At 43.0% G+C, this 19,638-nt stretch overlaps 1 protein-coding gene across 1 annotated transcript in view; it reads left to right on the forward strand.

Moving 5' to 3' along the window:
- Positions 1–19,638, forward strand: part of TMEM232 (transmembrane protein 232) — a 323,216-nt gene that overhangs the window by 140,409 nt on the left and 163,169 nt on the right. The window contains exon 11 of the mRNA XM_077462299.1: positions 3,807–3,979. Within this exon, the coding sequence (XP_077318425.1) occupies positions 3,807–3,979 (173 nt within the window). The remainder of the gene's footprint in view (positions 1–3,806; positions 3,980–19,638) is intronic.

Genomic DNA, 19,638 nt, shown 5'->3' on the forward strand with positions numbered 1-19,638 from the left:
AGTGTAGACTTGGCTTACACTGTGTGACAACTGATTGGAGGAAAGGCACACACTCCCTTTCCGCATAGGCAGAGCAATGAAGATGCTGCTAATCTCTTTATAGCACCCACTCCGACACAAATTTCAGGCTGGTTTTATCCCCCGTCTCAGAGAACTTGTCAAAAGTTATCATGCTGATAACAGAGGAACGAAACAGCAGAAAGACACGGGACCCAGGGGTTTTGAGAGAGAAAAGTAAACACTAGAGATATATGTGCCCAGGTAAAATTTCATGAATCGGGTTTACATCCACTTTAAAAGCAATGCTTCTCCAAAAGAACACAATTACCTCTGTCACGATCCAGGTCTGAACCTGCAAACACTGCTGTGTCTAGCAGTGTCTCTTCTTCTGAGCCACCTCAGATGCTGGACAGTTCATGGTCTAACTACTGTATTTACACAACCTTGCTTTATGTACTGTTCCTGTTGAACCTTGAACCCTTTATTACTTCTATGAACTTTCTATTAAAGCCATGCCTTTGCACTACCTCTTTACCAGATTATTGTGCTCTCTCCAGCCAATATCTTGCTACTTTGCATACCTGCAGGTGTCTATATCTCCAATACTACTGGTTACTGACCTTGGCTTGTTCCTCAACTATGCTTCTGTTGATCCCAACCTGCTACCACTTGTTACTAAAGTTTAGCTTTTTTACTGACTATATGTTCTACCTCCTGGTGGGCTGCCCTATGGGCCGTGACCTGATACTAACTTACAGCAAAATTCATCTCTACCATTGGTAGGGAAGGAGCATAAGCACACACGCTCTTTTACTACCAGGGCCTGTGGTCACCTTTGCCAAGTCAAATCACTACTTGACTGTCTGGCTGCTTATGCACTTGACACTAGTACTGTAGTCATTAGCTACAGCATTATAGCCTCCTCAGATTAGCTTCACTGAACTTTAGACATTTGTACTACATCTTCTGTACCTAGTCCTGTCCCCCAATTAGCACTGTTCTTGTAATACGCTATGCATGCATCTCTTTATGATTGTCCTCAAGTAACTTCAGACCAAGCCAAGTTAAATAACAATAAACATTCTTTACAGAAGTTGTTAGGGGTAATAAATGAACAGTTCAACAAATATGTCTTTAATACACATTTCTGTACATAATCCTCTAAGAGCCCCTTAGTTAGTCCCCTGGTGCCCCGAATTGCCCCTTGAGGTAGTCACACTTTAAAAGATAAGTTTGAGGTTTTTTTTATTTCAGTTTCATACTCACCTAGGTGGATGCAACATCAGACCGATGCTACATCTGTCCCCTGCTGTCCCTGCACTGAGAACTTAGCCACCGAACATCACCGATGGCTTGGTTCTCACAGATCCCCGAGAGGAGAGCTGCTGACTGTCAGTCAGCGTCACTCCTCTCTGTTCCTCCACACTCATTGGAGCGCTGAGCTGTGGGGGGCGGCCGTTACAGCGTCTCACTGAGAGTGCCATCAGTCAAGGCAGCTGGCGGATACAGACGTCGAGAGTTGGAACGACGCACTGCTTTGACTGATGGCAGTGATGTGAGTGGTCTGAAGTCATTACACTGCCAAAAATGGGTCACAGGAATGTAAAAGAAATTGCACTCCTGTGGCCCAGAGGAGAAGCCCAGCTTAAAAAGCTCAGGCTGGATTTCTCCTTTAAATAGGTAAGAAAGTCTGAAGAGCCATTTAGTGAAGCATAAGTCCATACACCTGGAACCTGACTGGGCTCCTACAAGGGGTGGCTTAAGTGCAAAGTAATGAATCACATCCTTGGCATCATGTCCTAGGCTGGGGAGATCTGGAACAGAACCTCCAGCCCCTCTGTAAGGTTGTTCCCTCCCTTTTTATGTGTTTGCCCCAGCAGAGTGTGGTACTGCCCAAAAATCGCAAGAAAATCTAGCCAGCAGAGTTAACCCTCACCTCGCAGGCAGTACCATCTTAGGGCAGTGCTACATGGTTTCCCTAAATTTTAGCTACATACAATAATTACAAAACAATAAAACATTTTCAGTAAACATAAGACATTTCACATCCACCTGCTTACAGGTCTTTAAAGAGTATATATTGACATTAAAGTGGTTGTATACTTTTTTTTTTTTTACTTTTACCTACAGGTAAGCCTATAATAAGGCTTACCTGTAGGTAAAAAAATCTCTTTAAACCTGTATGGTTTAGGAGATATTCCCCTCGCAGCGGTGAATGCACACAGGGGATTTTCGGCTGAAAGCCCGGCAGACGCCGGACTTTGCCGGAAAGATATCTCCCGCGCGCATGTGCGGGAGTGACAATATTGCGGCTCCAGCCACTCACAGCGCCGGAGCCGCGATACCCAGAAGACACGCAGAGGGAACATCAGGTCCCTTGGTGTGGATCGTCTGGGATATCGGGGCCTCGTTCTAAGGTAAGTATTTCATAATGAGCTAGTATGCTGTGTTTCAGCGAGTTTACTCCCGCTTTAAGAAAAAAATATATATTGCGTTCAGTGTGTGTGAATAAATTAAAATAAATGATAAGATATCAGCACTCACAACTTTGTACACAACAACATCCAGATAAATATAAATAAAACATTTAGCGATGTTTAGTATATATGTGAATCTGACATACAATAGATTAACATGTATGAAAACAATATTTAAAATGGCAAAGTCCATATAGTGATGTTGTTCGAAGTCCTTAAATTCAGTGCATTACCGAGTGTTTAAACTGATTTAGACAAAAATGTCTTCTTACCAGTTTTTATACATGTTAATATGTTGTATGTCACATTCACATCTATACTTTCTTTATATATATAATGAAGTTGTTATTTCCAATCTTTAACATGAGTTGCTACTTCTTCTGTGATGATGGAATTCAACTGTGAATAAAGAAAATAGAGTAACCCCAATTTCCCTGTGTTCTACTGCAGAAAAAATCAAAAGGCGTCTCTGGAAAATTAAGAGGGCTTGTGGAGGTTTTCATATAGCATCTGTTTCAGCATTTCTTACTGTATTATTTGAAATTATACATTATCATTTATGAGATGTAACTGGTCCTCTGAACAAAATAAGACCTTGTGTCTCTTTTTCCTTTTTAACAATCTATTTTCCATTTTTGTAATGCTTTTATTGGTTTTATAATCATTGTAATATTTGATTGTTGGAATGAAAGCAATGTATGATATACTGGGAGCATAAATAAAATACATATTAATATGATAATATATGATCAGATTTCAATAGCAAAGACATTGTAACAACATTGCTATAACTGACTTTTATTTCATCTTGGCATTCTACACTTTGAGGTCGATGTGTCAATGTTTTCACCCCAGATTCACACAGCTTTTTCCCAAGATTTACATATTTCACATGAGATTTAATTCGAAAAATGCGTGAATCTTGGATATGTTGTCTGAATTTTGAGTAAAAACATTGATACATAGATCACGTTGTAAAATATACAATGCGCAAAACTATTTTTTTTCTCTTTTAGTAATATAATACAAGCACATTAATCCAGCAAAGGAAAAAGGCATGTATCTAAACCTGTATTTCACTGGCTGTATTTTGCACATGAATAGTTCTAATTGGAGTCCTATGTGTCTTCCTGAATAATCTATGATCTGGGTAGATATAAATACTGTAATTAGGGGCGAGTGTGTTTTGGCATAAAACATGCGCACAGTTATCAAATGTAGTTTGTCACTACACTATTCCTCAGGGATATATAACACAGGTTTTTTGGACAGGGTCTTAAAGGTGAATTAAAGCTTATTTGAAGCTGTTTTTTTTTTTTTTTCTTTTAGATGACTTTTGGATGATTTCATATTGTGCTGTTTACAATCTGGTTAAAATCTGTCATGAACTTAAGTGGGATACGAACCGAGATGGCCTCAGATTTGCAATCTGGAATGCACTATACAAACATAAAAGTATGGAAAATGATACCAGAGTCTTCGATGCTGAAAAAATTGCTGAGGTTTGTGTTGAAAAGGCAATAACATCTGCATTTACTGAGCTCCTCTGTGTTACTGCATTTAGAGAATTCAATGATGTTTATCACAAAAATAACATTTTAAAATAAGTAAGCTATACAGAATAAAATGTCAGATGATGACAGAATTCTGGGTGATACTGTGGGTTGTTGTTTCCTATCAACATTTTCAATTTTCTCATCAAAAGCAAACATTCTGTGAACCATTCCTAAATGATAATGTGCAAAATATGCAAAAGGGTAATGTCCAAATTATGAAAAATAGCTTATATTGGTCTGCCTGACACTCTTTGATATAAACAAATATCTAGTGTATTATTGGGATCCAAACATAAACTTGAATAAACTAAATACATTAAGATGTACTAATGGTATGGGTAATATGCTTTAAAGTGATTGTAAAGTCTCATTTTTATCCTATATAAATAACAAACATGTTATACTCACCTGCTTTGTTGCAGTAGATTTGCACAGAGCAGCCCGGGTCCTCCTCTCCTTGAGTCCCACTTATATGATCCTAGCCCCTCCTTCCTGTTCAGTGGCCCCACAGCAAGCAGCTTGCTATGGGAGCACCCGAGCCAAGTCATAGCTTCCTGTGTCCACTGAGCCTTGGCCCGGGCCTATCACCTCTCTCCCCAATTGGCTAGCTGACTTTGACAGCAGCGGGAGCTAGTGGCACCCCTGGTGTGTCTCAGCCAATCAAGAAGGAGAATCTCGGATGGCTAAGACACTAGTGGACATCGCTGGATAGAGAGGGACCTCAGCTCAGATAGCAAGGATAACATGCCACACATTTGTGGCAATATTGAATTGTAAGTCTTGTGAACTTGCTGCACATCTTCCCTGGCAAGTTGTACACTTACAGAGCACTTGAAACACAAGTTCTAGTTGACATTTTTCCAATTTGTAGCAAATTTGTGTGGAAAGTCTCTAGCAAGAGCAAAGTTGCAGTGGTAAGTCTACAGCAAGAGCCCTGCAAGTCTGTGGCATGAGCCCCGCAAGTCTATGGCAAGAGCCTCACAAGTCTATGGCAAGAGCCCCGCAAGTCTGCAGACAGAGTTATGCAAGTTTCCATTTTTGGCAAGAAAAAAGAAGCAAGTAGCGCAAATCTATAATCCCACAATCTGGTAACAGTGAACCCACTGCTATAAACCTATTCCTTTACTATACACATGTGAACTAAAATTAATCCAACAATCATCTAATGATAAACTGTCTCATTGCATAAAATAATTAATCATACAAAAATGATTTGTTTCTATGAAAAAATTTAAGTGCAAATGCTGTTAAAAAAAAAGGGCAAAAGGAAAAACATAAAGTACTTAGTGCAAGAAAATATTATTAGTAAAGTGCATGCATCAAAAAATCATATGTAATCAAAATATTTGCCGTCCGTTTTGCAACCCCAGGAAAAATCCAAGATTATTATCACTTTCTTGGATTTTTCCTGGGATTGCAAAATGGACTTCAAATATTTTGAACACATATGCATTTTTGATGCATGCACTTTACTAATGAATAATATTTTCTTGCACTAAGCACTTTTTGTTCACTCCTAGATAGCAAGGATAACTTGCCACACATTTGTGACAGTATTGAATTGTAATGCCGCGCACACATGATCAGAGTTTTAGTCGGAAAAAACTTGGATGTTTTTTTCCGACGGAATCCCGCTCAAGATTGGCTTGCATACACACGATCACACAAAAGTTCTCTGAACTTTCGACCGTCAAGAACGCACTGTGTATAACACTACCACAAGCCAAGAAAATGAAGTTCAATGCTTCCGAGCATGCGTCAAAATTGTTTCCGAGCATGCGTAGGAATTTGGCACGTCGGAATTGCTACAAACGATCGGAATTTCCGATCTGAACTTTTTCCATCAGAAAAATAGAGAACCTGCTCTCAGTCTTTTGCTGGTGGGAATTCCGCCAGCAAAAGTCCGATGGAGCATACACACGGTCACAATTTCTGACCAAAACCTCACATCAGACTTTTGCTGGCTGAATTTCCGATCGTGTGTATGGGCCATAAGTCTTGTGAACTTGCTGCACATCTTCCCTGGCAAGTTGTACACTTGCAGAGCACTTGAAGCACAAGTTCTAGTTGACACTTTTCCAATTTGTAGCAAATTTATGTGGCAAGTCTCTAGCAAGAGCAAATTTGCAGTGGTAAGTCTACAGCGAGAGCTCTGCAAGTCTGCAGTACAAGCTCCGCAAATCTATAGCCAGATTTATTCAAGCCTCCATTTTTGGCAAGAAAAAAGAAGCAAGGAGTGCAAATCTATAATCCCACAAAATGATGATAGTGAACTCACTGCTATTAACCTAATCCCTTACTGTACATATGTGGAATACATTCAATCTATTGCATAAAATAATGAATCTATCATACAAATTTTTTATTTTATTTGTTTCTATGAAAACAATTAAAGTGCAAATGCTGTTAAAAAAAGTGCAAAAGAAAAAATGGTGTGCTGACACAGTGAACAAAAAGTGCTTAGTGCAAGAAAATATTATTCATTAGTAAAGTGCATGCATCAAAAATCCATATGTGTTCAAAATATTCGAAGTTTTTCTTGGAGTTTTCCTGTGATTGCAAAATGGACTTCAAATATTTTGAACACATATGAATTTTTGATGCATGCAATTTACTAATTTTTTGCACTAAGCACTTTGTTCAACGTGTCAGCACACAGTTTTTTTCTTTTGCACTTCTTTTTAAACAGCATTTGCACTTGGTTTGTTTCATAAAAACAAATCATTTTTGTATGATAGATTCATTATTTTATGCATGAGCTTATCATTATACATAATTGTTGGATTGAATGCATTTCACATGTGTAAAGTAAGGGATTAGGTTAATAGCAGTGGGTTCACCATCACCAGATTGTGGGATTATAGATTTGAGCTGCTCACTTCTTTTTTCTTGCCAATTAACTGGTGATCATAGGTATGCGCCTGGGGTGTGCCTGGGCACCCCCTAATCACCCCAAGCGCATTAGCATTATCGTTCTGTGTGCAGGCAGGGAGATGGGAAATATCTCCCTCTGACCAGTTCTGCCATTCATGAAGTGCTACTATACTTCTCTTTCACTGTACTGGCTCTACCATAAGCGCATGTGCGTCTGTTTGTATATGTAATATATATTTATATCACACGCACACTCACACGCTCATGTGTGTTTGATCTTTGCGACATACACCCTAATGCAATAAGTTACACACACCTATGCTGGTTATTTTTATCAGGTCTATTCACTAATAAGTATAGAGAAGTGAATTGTCAGAAAAAATGCAAAATCTAAGCCAAAGTAGCTGAAGTAGGGGAAAAAAAAGCTCTCATTTAATTATTTTTAGTTCAGCTTTTTTGGCCTATGCTTTACCATTTCCCTAAAGTAATGTACCTCAGTTCACTGAATAGTGTATTAAGACAAAACTGATCTTTCTAAAAACATTTATTAAAATATTTTAATAAAATGAATACATAACACTGGATTACATCTTAGTTTTTTTTAGTTTTTTATTAGGGAGAACATTTAACAAAACATAAAAAATAACATTTTTAACATGAAAAAGAACATTCTCAAAAACAATAAAAATGATACAAACCCCCCCCCCCCCCCAAACAAAAATTGTCGTGATATGCGATAATATGTGATACTATGGGAAACAGTGATAAAGTAATAATTCCAGAAGCTAAACATCAAAAAGACAAATATGCATAAATGACTATCCCTAATTAAAAAAAAAAATACAATAATATGCGATAATATGTGAAACAGTAATAAAAGTGCTTGAATCAAAAGCAGGTATTCATCTGATTTTACATAGAAAACAATAAAATAAGTCCCAAATAATAAAGTGCATGTGCATCATAAGTAATGAGATGTGAAGATGCTCAAAAAACAGTTCTTGCAAGTTGTGAACACAATTGTTCACACCATCCAGGCATCCACCAGGAGTGTGCCTTAGCATCTCACCTTAAAGTGGAAGTAAACCCTTCTATCGTTTTCAGTCAAGGAAGCTGCCATCTTGGCCTCTAATGATTCTTCAACTGCCATAATGCTGCACAAGTGATCAGTTATGAAACCAGCCATTGGATGGTTTGAAAGTTTGGTTGAGAGCACAACCAATGTGAAAGTTACATTCCCGGCATGCCGGAAATGCTAAGTGTTTTTTGAAACTGGGTTTACTACCGCTTTAAACAAAGACCACAACAGGTCTAGTGGCGCTTTGGTATACAAATTCTTAATGGCAGTTCACGTTCCACTCTCCTCTCCTCGCCTGCATTGAAATACACAGCTGGTCTAACAAGGCTTTAATATATGGATCCTTTATGGAAAATTACATTCCACTCCTCTCTCCTCTCCTAAAAGCGCCACTAGACCTGTTGTGGTCTTTGTTTAGGGTGAGCTGCTAGCATATAAACAAGGAAAAATAAAACATTCCAAATTGTGCTCCACCAATGGGATATTAGGGTTAGTCACTCCTTGATTTCTACCTCTCTGAACTCCATATCAGATCTCATGGGTGCCACTTACCTCTCTGCACACCACGCCCCAGCAGCAATTAACTACTTGCCACCCGCTCTATAGCTGAAAGATAGCTACAGCACAGGCCTTAATTGCTGGGAGGACGTCCATGGACGTCCTCCCGAGTCTATGAGTCAATGACAGCTGATCATGTGATGTAGACAGAAGCTTGGTAATCAGCATTTTGATAAAAATGTAATTTGGGTACACCGTAGCATGACCGCCAAAAAGGAGGTAAGGGACCAAAGCAGGTAAGTATAACATCTTTTTTATTCTTATGCCGCATACACACGACTGGAATTTTGGCCCGCAAAAGATCAATGAGAGTTTTTTGCCGGAAAATACGACCGTGCATATGCTCCATTCTCAGCTTGTTGTAGCTTTGTACTTCACAGCGTTCTTGACGGTCTTAATTTCAGCGAACTTTTGCACGACCGTGTGTATGCAAGGCAAACTTAAGCGGAATCCCATCGGAAAAGCCGTCATATCTTTTTTCCGGCGAGAAATTTGATCGTGTCTACGCGGCATAAGACAAAAATAGCCTTGAATATTACTTTAAGGTGGAAGGTAAAACAAACCCACACCAACACATGAACCCAGTTTTGTTATTAAAACTGTAACTGTAAAACTGTTAGTGTTACTGTAGGGTATTCAGGTGAATTTAACATTGATTTTTTTATCAGAACAAAGTAGCCTTAATTTTGTTGTAAATGTTAATAGATATCTCCTGATTGTGTTTCACTATCAAAAGAAAACTAGCCTAAAATAGTAAAATAATATATTTAAAAAAAAGTAGCTGTATATTTGTGGCTATTATCAAGACCACCAAAAAAATAGACCCAAAAAAAATCTCCATGGGGATACCACATATGCATGCAATATTTGGTGTTTGTAGCCATTAAAAAATAATCCAAACTATTGCGTTTGCTAAATATATTTTACTATGTGTTCCTGGCTTTTTTAGTTTTATGTTCATTAATGTGGAATAAATAGTTTTTGTCTTATAGAATGAGAAACATTGATCGTTGCAGAGAAATAGGTTGGAAAGAGAATGGCTCAAAAAAGGTTGGCTTTCCTGGCACTGTGTCTCTATGCACAATAAAACATGCCATAGAAATGACTCTATAATCAGCATGATGAACATGCATTATAGAGTATAAGCAGTGTTTAAAAGCACAGTATAAGTACACAGGCATAGTACAAGTTACTGGAAAAGGTACATTTCTTGTGTGTTTATGTTCAGTTTTATGGATAATTGATTGTCACTGTGATCACATGATCGGCAGCCCGTCTTACAGGCCCCTGATCGTTGACCTGTAGCAGAAGGGTTGAGCATGCTCCTAACAGCCACATGTATGCATACAGGCATCTGGAAATGGTTAAATAGACTTTTTGTGCTGGTGAGTATGCTGGACCATTTTTGTATTCTAGGGAGACCCCTTCCTAGGGGGTATACAGATAAAACCATTGAAGTGCCAGGATAATTTTCACTCTTTTTGCTCCTTATTTTGGGATGTAGCATCAGAAAAGGCCACTTGAGAACATTTTTAGATACCACAAGAAAGTGGAAGGTGATTTGATGCTACTGGAATATAAAGTATTAGTCAAATCAGGAAGATTAAAATGGAGTTCCACCCATAAAAATAATTTTACATAAATGTGCAGCAAATAATATAACAAATGGCATTTGGAAAAAATGTTTTTTTACTTACATTTTAATCGCTGTTTCTATGTGGTCTCTTCTAATCTTCCCCTTCCTCACTGCGGCTCCTGACGTCACTTCCCTTGGCTCCTCTGTTCACTACTGCTCCCAGGATACGTGTGTCATCATTTCCCAGGAGTCAGTGGGCAGTGCCAAGGGCTTCGTTGACATCACAACGAGGCAGGCATGACACCGCTGTGATGGCAACCTGTATACAGTAGTTTATATTGCTGCTACCTGATATTACTGCGCATGCTCAAGAATGGGCGGTGCATGCTGGGAATACAGCAGCCCCAAAACCCGTAAGAATATGATTGTGGGTAGGGATGAGCTTCGTGTTCGAGTCGAACGTACGTTCGACTCGAACATTGGCTGTTCGTGCGTTCGGCGAATTCCGAACGTTTTGGCCGTTCGCGTCAAAATTCGAGTGACGCGCGCGGACCACAATGCACTGCGTTGGCGCAGTGCATTGCTGCCCGATGATTGGCCAAGCATGCACTGTGACCCCGCATGCTTGGCCAATCGCAGCGCCGGCAGCGAGGAGAGCCATGATTGGCCACAGGCATCCTGCCTGTGGCCAATCATAGCTCAGGCTGTGTAGTGCACGCCCCACACTATATAAGGCCGCCTTTAAGGCGGCCTCCTGTAGTGTGTTACTTTGCATCTGAAGCAGTGTTCTGTGTACCTTCAACACAGTACACACCAATCGTTTTTGGCTGATTTCCTATCTTGCTGCTGTGTAGTGGTTGTTGTCTGTGCCCTGACTGCAGTATACACCACTATATTCACCTCACCTATATAATATATTAATATTAACGGCTTCAGGGCGGTTGTTTAACTCAGAGAGGCCGTTAATTAACGGCCTCCCAGAATTCTGCTCTCGCGTGCCCCGAGGTGTGCGCACTCGAGAGCATCCGTGACCGTTTACCACGTGATTGCTCCGTCAAATGACGGAGTGATCACTTGAAAACAAACCGGCGTCATGTTATGACGCCTGTTCCTCCCTCCCCTTTCTGTACCGATCGGTACAGCGGAGGGGAAAGAGATCGGTGTCAGCAGCGATGTGGGCTGCATCTGCAGTGCCCACATCGCTGCTCACCGAATTTAACCCCTCAATTCCCTGCCAATACTCTGCAATACCAGTGCATACTCTGCAGTACCCTGCCATTACTCTGCAGTACCCCGCCATTACTCTGCAGTACCCCGCCATTACTCTGCAGTGCAGTACCCCGCCATTACTCTGCAGTGCAGTACCCTGCCATTACTCTGCAGTGCAGTACCCTGCCATTACTCTGCAGTACCCCGCCATTACTCTGCAGTACCCCGCCATTACTCTGCAGTGCAGTACCCCGCCATTACTCTGCAGTGCAGTACCCTGCCATTACTCTGCAGTACCCCGCCATTACTCTGCAGTACCCCGCCATTACTCTGCAGTGCAGTACCCCACCATTACTCTGCAGTGCAGTACCCTGCCATTACTCTGCAGTACCCCCCATTACTCTGCAGTAACCCCCATTACTCTGCAGTACCCCCCAATACTCTGCAGTACCCGCCATTACTCTGCAGTACCCCCAATACTCTGCAGTACCCTGCTATTACTCTGTAGTACCCCGCCAATACCCCGCCAATACTCTGTAATACCCTGCCATAAATTGCCATACCCAGCCATACTCAGAGATACCCAGCCATACTCGGTGATACCCTGAAATACCCAGCCATAGACGCCCCCCACCCCTCACCGCCCTCCGGTGCTTCTACCAACTCGCCAGTACGATCAAAGCCAGAATCTTTTTTTTATTTTTTATTTCAGGCTTCCCAGCCTAGAGGTGAGATGTGGGGTCATATTGACCCCCCAGATTTCACTGTAAAGAGGACCTGTCACCCCATATTCCTATTACAAGGGATGTTTACATTTCTTGTAATAGGAATAAAAGTGATCAAAAATATATTTTTGGGAAAAAAAATGTCAAACTAAAATAAATAAAGTAAAATGAACAATAAAAAAATAAAATAAAAATTAAAGCGCCCATGTCCCTATGTGCTCGCATGTGCCACACATGTGAGGTATCGCCGAGAATGTTAGAGCGAGAGCAATAATTCTAGTCCTAGACCTCCTCTGCAACTCAAAACATGTAACCAGTAAAAAAATATTTAAAGCGTCGCCTATGGGGATTTTTTAAGTAGCGACGTTTGGCGCCATTCCACGGGCATGTGCAATTTTGAAGAGTGACATGTTTGATATCTATTTACTCAGCATAACTTCATCTTTCACTTTATGCAAACATTGGGCTAACCAGTGGTTAATAATAGAGCTTGCAGTCAGTAGTGTTAGGAGATAGTGCGTGCTGTCTGCGTGCTCTGTACCCAGTACATACCGCTATAATATAGGGCAGGCCCCTACTTTCAAACATCCAACTTACAAACATCTCCTACTTGCAAACGCAAGGAGACAGCAGCAAGTGAGATGAAAAAAGATGGACGACAAAACAAATTATACAGGGGTGATAACCCTTCCCTATGTTTTCCAAAAAGCTTAAAGATAGTTTTTTTGACTGGAGCTACACTTTAAAAATGTACCGGTTGAAAATGACAAACAGATTCAACTTAACACAACAAACCTACACCGTCCCTGTCTTGTTTGCACCGCCTGTATACTGCTGTTCTGAGTATATAGGGCCTGGGGGCCACACGCATTTCCTTTTTTTAATATGGGTACGGGGTTCCCCTTAATATGCGTACAAGACCCAAATAGGCTGGTAATGGGCAGGGAGGGCTACCCATGCCATGTTTCTCAATGATTTTCAACCATATTGCAGGAACCAGATATAACATTAAAACCGCAAGCAGTTTTAAATGGTGTTATTTCCGTTTAATGTCATTTTGTGCAGGGACTGTTCTAAACACGGGAAACACGTGGCACTTCACAGGCATACTACAGACACCCCGCAGGCACCATATTTAAAGGAATATTTCACTTTTTTTTTCACTTTAATCGTCATTAAAATCAGTGCTCCCGCCAAAACGGTCGTTTTTAAAACTTTTTTTTGCAGTGACCCATGTCCCCTGAGGCAGGAGGCAGGTCGCCAAACCCTTTTTAGGACACTATCTTGCATATTAGCCGTTAAAATTAGCACTTTCCAATTCGAACGTTCGAGTCCCATAGACTTCAATGGGGTTCTAACGTTCGTACCGAACGCGGGGGTCGTTCGCAAGTTCTGGTGCGAACCGAACCGGGGGGTGTTCGGCTCATCCCTAATTGTGGGCTTCACATGCCCAACAGCAATATGGGAACTGCCAGGACAGGATAATATAAGTAACTTTTTTATCCTAAAGCGGACATTGAGCGGCAACATTTTCAAAACACGAGTGGTATGTGTTTATGTTCTGATCCTAAGATATGCATAAAAGAAAAAAAAAATTCTAACATGTTGTTGGAACTCCGCTTTAATTATTACTTATGCTGGTGTGCTTTTTTTTTTTGTTTATTTTTGACCACCATGCACAATGAATTGGTGGAGAGTCCAATAGACCTCTAACACCAGTTCACAGAAGGAAGGGACAACACCTATGTAAGCCCCCTATCCTTGCCACTTGAGGTACAAAAGGTCCAGATGTCAAGATTCTGGTGCTTTGAGGAGATGCCTATTTTTTGGGGAAATGCCATTTAAAGAATCCCTCAATGATACAAGACATGCATGCTAAGATCAAGCAAGGAACTTTTCTCTTGCTGCCTTACTGTAGGATACCAGTCTACATGCATGCCAAGTTTTGTTGTAATTTTTTTTCATTTTAATTTATTAAAAAATGAAACCAATTTTCCATAAAATGCTGAACATGTGCGTTTACATTTCCTCTTCATTAAGTAGCCATTGCATCATTGTAAAATCCAATCATTTGACACCTCAGTTTTAACAAATTTTGTTTACGAGCGTGTTATGTGAATGTGCAGCAAATGTTACATTTACCCTTTTATAAATAGGATGAATGTTACATGAGGCATACTTTCTCATTAAAGGGCAGATGTTTCTTAAAGGAGTTGTAAGGAAGAAGTTTTTTATCTTAATTCATTCTATGCATTAAGATAAAACAACCTTCTGTGTGTGGCAGCCTCCCAGCACCCCCTAATTACATACCGGAGCCCCCTCTCTCTCTAGTGATGTCCATGAGAGTCTTAGTCATACAGGACTCTCCTTCTCCTGGCTGAGACGCAGCAGTGGTGTCATTGGCTCCCACAGCTGTCAATCCAATTCAGTTAGCCAATCAGAAGAGGGAGGGGTGCGGGGGCTCCATGTCTAAATGGACACACAGAGCTGTGACTCGACTCGTGTGCCCCCATAGCAAGCTGCTTGCTGTGAGGGCACTCAACGGGAGGGAGGGACCAGGAGCAGCAGAGAGGGACCCGAGAAGAGGAGGATCTGGGCTGCTCTGTGCAACTGCACAGAGCAGGTAAGTATAACATGTTTTTTTTATTTTTTTTAAACAAGACTTTACAATCACTTTAATATCAAGGAATGTATTTTTCACAAGGCAAATGTTGGGGCGAATGTACAATAGGTTTTCTTTATAAATATTGTAAATGTTATGTGAATTTTTTTGAAAATAAGACACATTTGCCATTACAGCTTGTATACATCAACTCCAACACTGTTAGTGACAACATGTAACTCACAATGCAAGGCCCAAATTGTATGATCTTCCATTAAATGCAAAATCTAATGTCACTTGTTAAAATGTGCACCTTTTCATTTGTATGGTAAAGAACAGGCCCAGAGCAAAGGGAACCTGGATGCAGGGCCACATGATTGGGGGGTCGCTGGGCAGGTTGCACTGGTCAGTTCCTGCTAATGTGCAGGTTAAGGGGTGGGGGTAGCTTACACTGGGCAATGGTAGGGTTAGGAGGTGCGGCCTGGGTACTGATTTTTCCCGAGAGGTGGGGATTAGTTCCATTTGGGGGTCAGCAGGAGAAGATATAACATCCCAGAAAGTTTTTCTTTCTGTGTTGCGATCAGCATGGAGAATCTGGATGGACTCCTGAGGCAGCTGCGCTCAGCTGCCTTGGCTAATGGCCTGCAGTGGCTGAATTCTCAGCTGTCTGCTTTACTTCAACGTCTTGTTACTCCTGCCCCTACTTTGCCACGTGTGAGGAGGTCTCGGCCTCCTGCGTGCTTCAGCTCCGATGTGACCCCCAGGGTGAGCCGCCGCACAGGGAGCCCGATTTTGAACCCTTCAGCTCCCAGGGCGAAGAGGCATGCACCCCCTCCCACTGTGGGGGCTGGGAGGAATCCTCAGCACAGGCAGGACCCGGCCCGGAGGGTTCCCTCTACATCCCCCCCTCCAGGCCTCCACCAATGCTGGTTCAGGACTCGGCGGTGAGCCATGCAGGGCCTCCCCCTGCTTGCGGCCTGGTGTGGATGGTCGGCAGGTCACTCCCAGGCGCCTGGCCTCCTCTACCTTGGCAGCATCCCCTGGTGAGTAGGGGGACCGGCGGTCAGATGGCAAAGTGTCAGTCACGGATTCAGAGGGGCCGGTTTCAGCAGTGATCCAGCAGGGATCTCTTTAGGGGTCCCGAGATGCAGCTGGTCAGTTGGTTTCCTCTGGGCAGCCTGGTAAGTCCTTATCCATACCTTTTACCATGTCTGGTCCTGGGAGTGTGGTGTCTGTGTCTGCGCCCCCTGTCCTTACTTCCCCTGGGGTTCATGCATGGTGTGGGCTTTTCCCGGCATCTGTCATGGCAGCTGAGGAGCTCCATAGCCGCCTGCTGAGGCGAACAGGTCAGCTACTGTTCTCCCCAGCGTTTCGGGGTCATCCCAGGTAAGTACGGTTGTTGGTGCCACTCCGAGAGTGTCATCATCGGATGGAATACGGCTGGCGGATGCAGCGCGGTGCGAAGTCTATGTTTGCTATGAGGGCCCCCTGCGTTCTCACTTGAAAGCGGAGGTGAGGGATAAGAAGAAGGGGGATGTGGAGATCTTTTCGCTGCTACCGCTGGAGAAGTTTAACCTGGACAAGGTTAAGCCTAATGAGCGCAAAAAGGAACAGGAAGAGAAGCGGTTCTATAGACTAATCCTGCGGAGGTTCACCCACTGGCTTCAAGCGTTTAACATACTAGCAACATAGGGGAGAAAGCGCCGGAGAATCGTTCGACTTTGTTACTTTCGTCAGCGAAGCCCAGCAGGTTTATGGGGGCGTGGCTGCACTATGATGAGCAGTTCAGGCAGTGGAAGGCTGTGAGACCGTTGCTACGATGGGATCACAAAGATATTGGCTTGTGGATGAAGCTCATGACACAAGCCAGGGTTGCACCGCCCCCTTTCCTGGTGGGGCCAGGGGTGCCCAAGCCTTTTCACCATCGCACACAAAGTGTAAGGGGTTCTGCTGAGTTTAATGAGGATGCCTGCAAATTCAGGGGATCCTGCTGTTTCCGTTTCAAGTGTTCGGGCTGTGGAGGTTCCCATCCCTTGTCAAAATGCTTCAAAAAAGGCAATAAACCGTCCAACACTGGAAAAAGGTGTGACTTCAGTGAAGGTGGAAAAAATGGCGCCATATCTAAGTAGGTATCTGGACAGCGTGGCTGCCAGAACGTTGTGGTTGGGTTTTAGGGAGGGTTTTCCGATCCTGAGAATGTTGGCTAGCGTCCTTCCTGTTTTGACTAAACTGAAGTTAGCGTATAATCATCCTGATCTAGTAGAGACTGCAGAAGTAGGTGGTGTTGGGCAGGATGGCTGGCTCATTCTTGGTTCCGCTGGTGGGGGACTTGGTGGTTGCGCCTTTTGGAGGTTGTACCCAAGAAGGAACCAAATAAATTCTAGCTTATTCACCACCTTTCTCAGCCTAAAGTAGGTTCGGTGAATGATGCGACCAATCCTTCCCTTTGTACCATCTCATTGGCTTCAGTTGATGAGGCGGTGCATTGGGTGCAAACGTTTGGTAAGGGGACTCTCATGGCCAAGACTGATTTTGAGTTGGCCTTTCGCCTGTTGCTGGTTCAGCCGGATAGTGTTCGTTTGTTGGGTTGTCCTTGGGAGGGAAAGTACTGGCTACACCATTTCTTGTTACTATTTTGAGACGTTCAGTTCCTTTCTGGAATGGGTCATCAGGGACTTGTCCAACCTTAGTTCTATTTTACACTATCTGGACGATTTTTTGGTTATAGGCCCCCCCTCCCCCAGGGGATCGGTCCTGTCTCATTTTGTTGGCCACATTACAATATATTTTTCAAGTCTTTGGGGTTCCTTTGGCGCAAGATAAGATGGAGGGACCTACTACCATCTTCATTGATACCAATTTGATGGAGTGCTGTTTGCCAAGCGATAAGCTTGAGGACCTTCAGAGGACGGTGCCAGAGGTTGTTTGATGTTCCAAGGTGCAGTTGAGGGAGTTGCAGTATTTGTTGTTGGGAAAGCTCATCTTTGCTTGTTGCCTTATGCCCATGGGGCGAGTGTTTTGCAGACGCCGTCGGGGGGTCAAGGTTCCACATAATTTTGTTCGTATTTTTCGGGAACATTGGGAGGATTTGCGGGTGTGGGTCATGTTTTTGGAACAGTACAACGGTAGGTCTTTTTGGCTGGGGCCTGCGGTCCAGGCGGCGCAGTTGGATCTTTTTCACTGATGCTGGGTCAGTGGGTTATGCAGCTTCATTTAATGGTCAGTGGTGTGCGGACCATTGGCCAGAGGAGTTGTTGGGGTCTGATCTCATTCGGAACCTGACATTGTTAAAAAAAATTCCTATAGTTCTAGCCGTGGAGCTTTGTGGGGAGGATTTTAGGAACTGGCGGGTTTGTTTTCATTGCAACAATCTGGGGGTGGTACATGCCATTAATTCCCTGTGGTCTGTTTGCTGCATCATTTAGTGTTGTTATGTTTGCAATTGAATGTTTTTGTGTTTGCTGTTCACATCCTGGGGGTTGAGAATGAGGTAGCTGATGCGATTTCTCACCAGATTGCATCAGTTGGCACCGGAGGCAGAGCGGCTTGGGGTTCCATGCCCCAGTAGTTTGTGGGAATCTCATTTTGACACCGTAATGTTGTTGGTTTGGCAGTCAGTAGTGGATGCTACTTGGCCGACTTACGAGCAGGTTTGGCTAGAATGGCATTAGCTGGCTACATGTGTTGTTGCATTTTTTAGGTAAGAACTATGAAGAGGGAGTGTCTTTCACTTCGGCAAACAGTAAGATGTCAGGCCTGGCCTTTTTGTTTAAATTGGGTGGAGGATGTCACAAAACTTTTATAGTAAGGAAGGCTTTGCGGAGTTACAGAAAAGGTCAAGGTAGGCTTGATTCTCGACGACCATCTTTGGGTATGTTGGAAGTGTTGTCGGGGGTTATGCCCAGTGTCTTCTTTTCCCCCTTTGAGGTACAGCTGTTCAAAATGTTTTTTTTTTTGGGGTGTTATGGTTGGGAGAATTGGTTAGCCCTTCCTGCGCTCATTTATTCATAAGTCAAAAACTGATCAGATGGGAAAAGGGGACAGGGTGGTACTTGGTACAGTGGTGGGCCTGGCACTGTGCCCAGTTGTAGTGGCCCCTTTTTGATCCACAAGGATGGGTCGGCATTGTCTAGGTACCAGTTTGTGTCTGTGTTAAAAAAATGCTTGGAAGTGGGAGGGTTCTCTCTGAGGGACTATTCTTCACATTCGTTCAGGATTGGGGCGGCCACAGAGGTGGCACTTTGGGACTAGAGGGACCAGATCCTCCAGCGTATTGGGAATCTTATCGATTGTATATATGCCCTCCTCTTCTTTAAGGTTGGGGGGGTGGAGATCCTATCGTTAATAGGGTCCAATGGCTAATGGGGTGGTATTTCTTGTCTGGTGTTCTCTGTTTGGTTGTTTCTGTGTGTGGCCTTATCAGTCTGGTGGGGTAACTGTGGGGTATGTGTGTATGGTGTATGCGGTCTTGTTTTGTCTATGTTTGTTGTGTTTCTGTTTTTCAGGCCCAGAGTGCTTGATGTGGATCCTGGGTCATTCATATGTTCACTGGGGGGCTAAGAGGGCTCAGGTTAGCCGGAAGGTAGGCAAGTGTGTTTCTCCTGGAGGGAAGCAACGGTCCGGTGGATTGGGATACCAGGGATGCTGTGGTCTCAAGTGCTACCAGAAATTCAGCGGTACACTAGGATGGACAGGCCTCCTCATGTACTGCTACTGCATGTTGAGGGCAATGACCTCGGTATCAGGGCATCCAGGGAACTCATTTGAGACATTAAGTGGGATTTCCTTTGCTTGAGGTCGACCTTTCCAGATACTGTCCTAGTCTGGTCAAATATCATTGGCTAGGCAGCATGGCGGGGGGCCCAGTCTGTTGATCGACAAGGCCAGGATTAAGGTCAACAAGGCATTTGCAAAATTTGTTGTCTGCAATGGGGGGGGGGGGGGGGGTTGGTGGTTCACCATTGCAAGTTGGAAGGAGACAAT

The sequence above is a fragment of the Lithobates pipiens genome, unplaced genomic scaffold, assembly GCF_037356315.1.
Source record: "Lithobates pipiens isolate NorthernLeopardFrog02 unplaced genomic scaffold, aLitPip1_a1.2 Scaffold_3, whole genome shotgun sequence".
In the NCBI taxonomy this organism is placed as follows: Eukaryota; Metazoa; Chordata; class Amphibia; order Anura; family Ranidae; genus Lithobates; species Lithobates pipiens.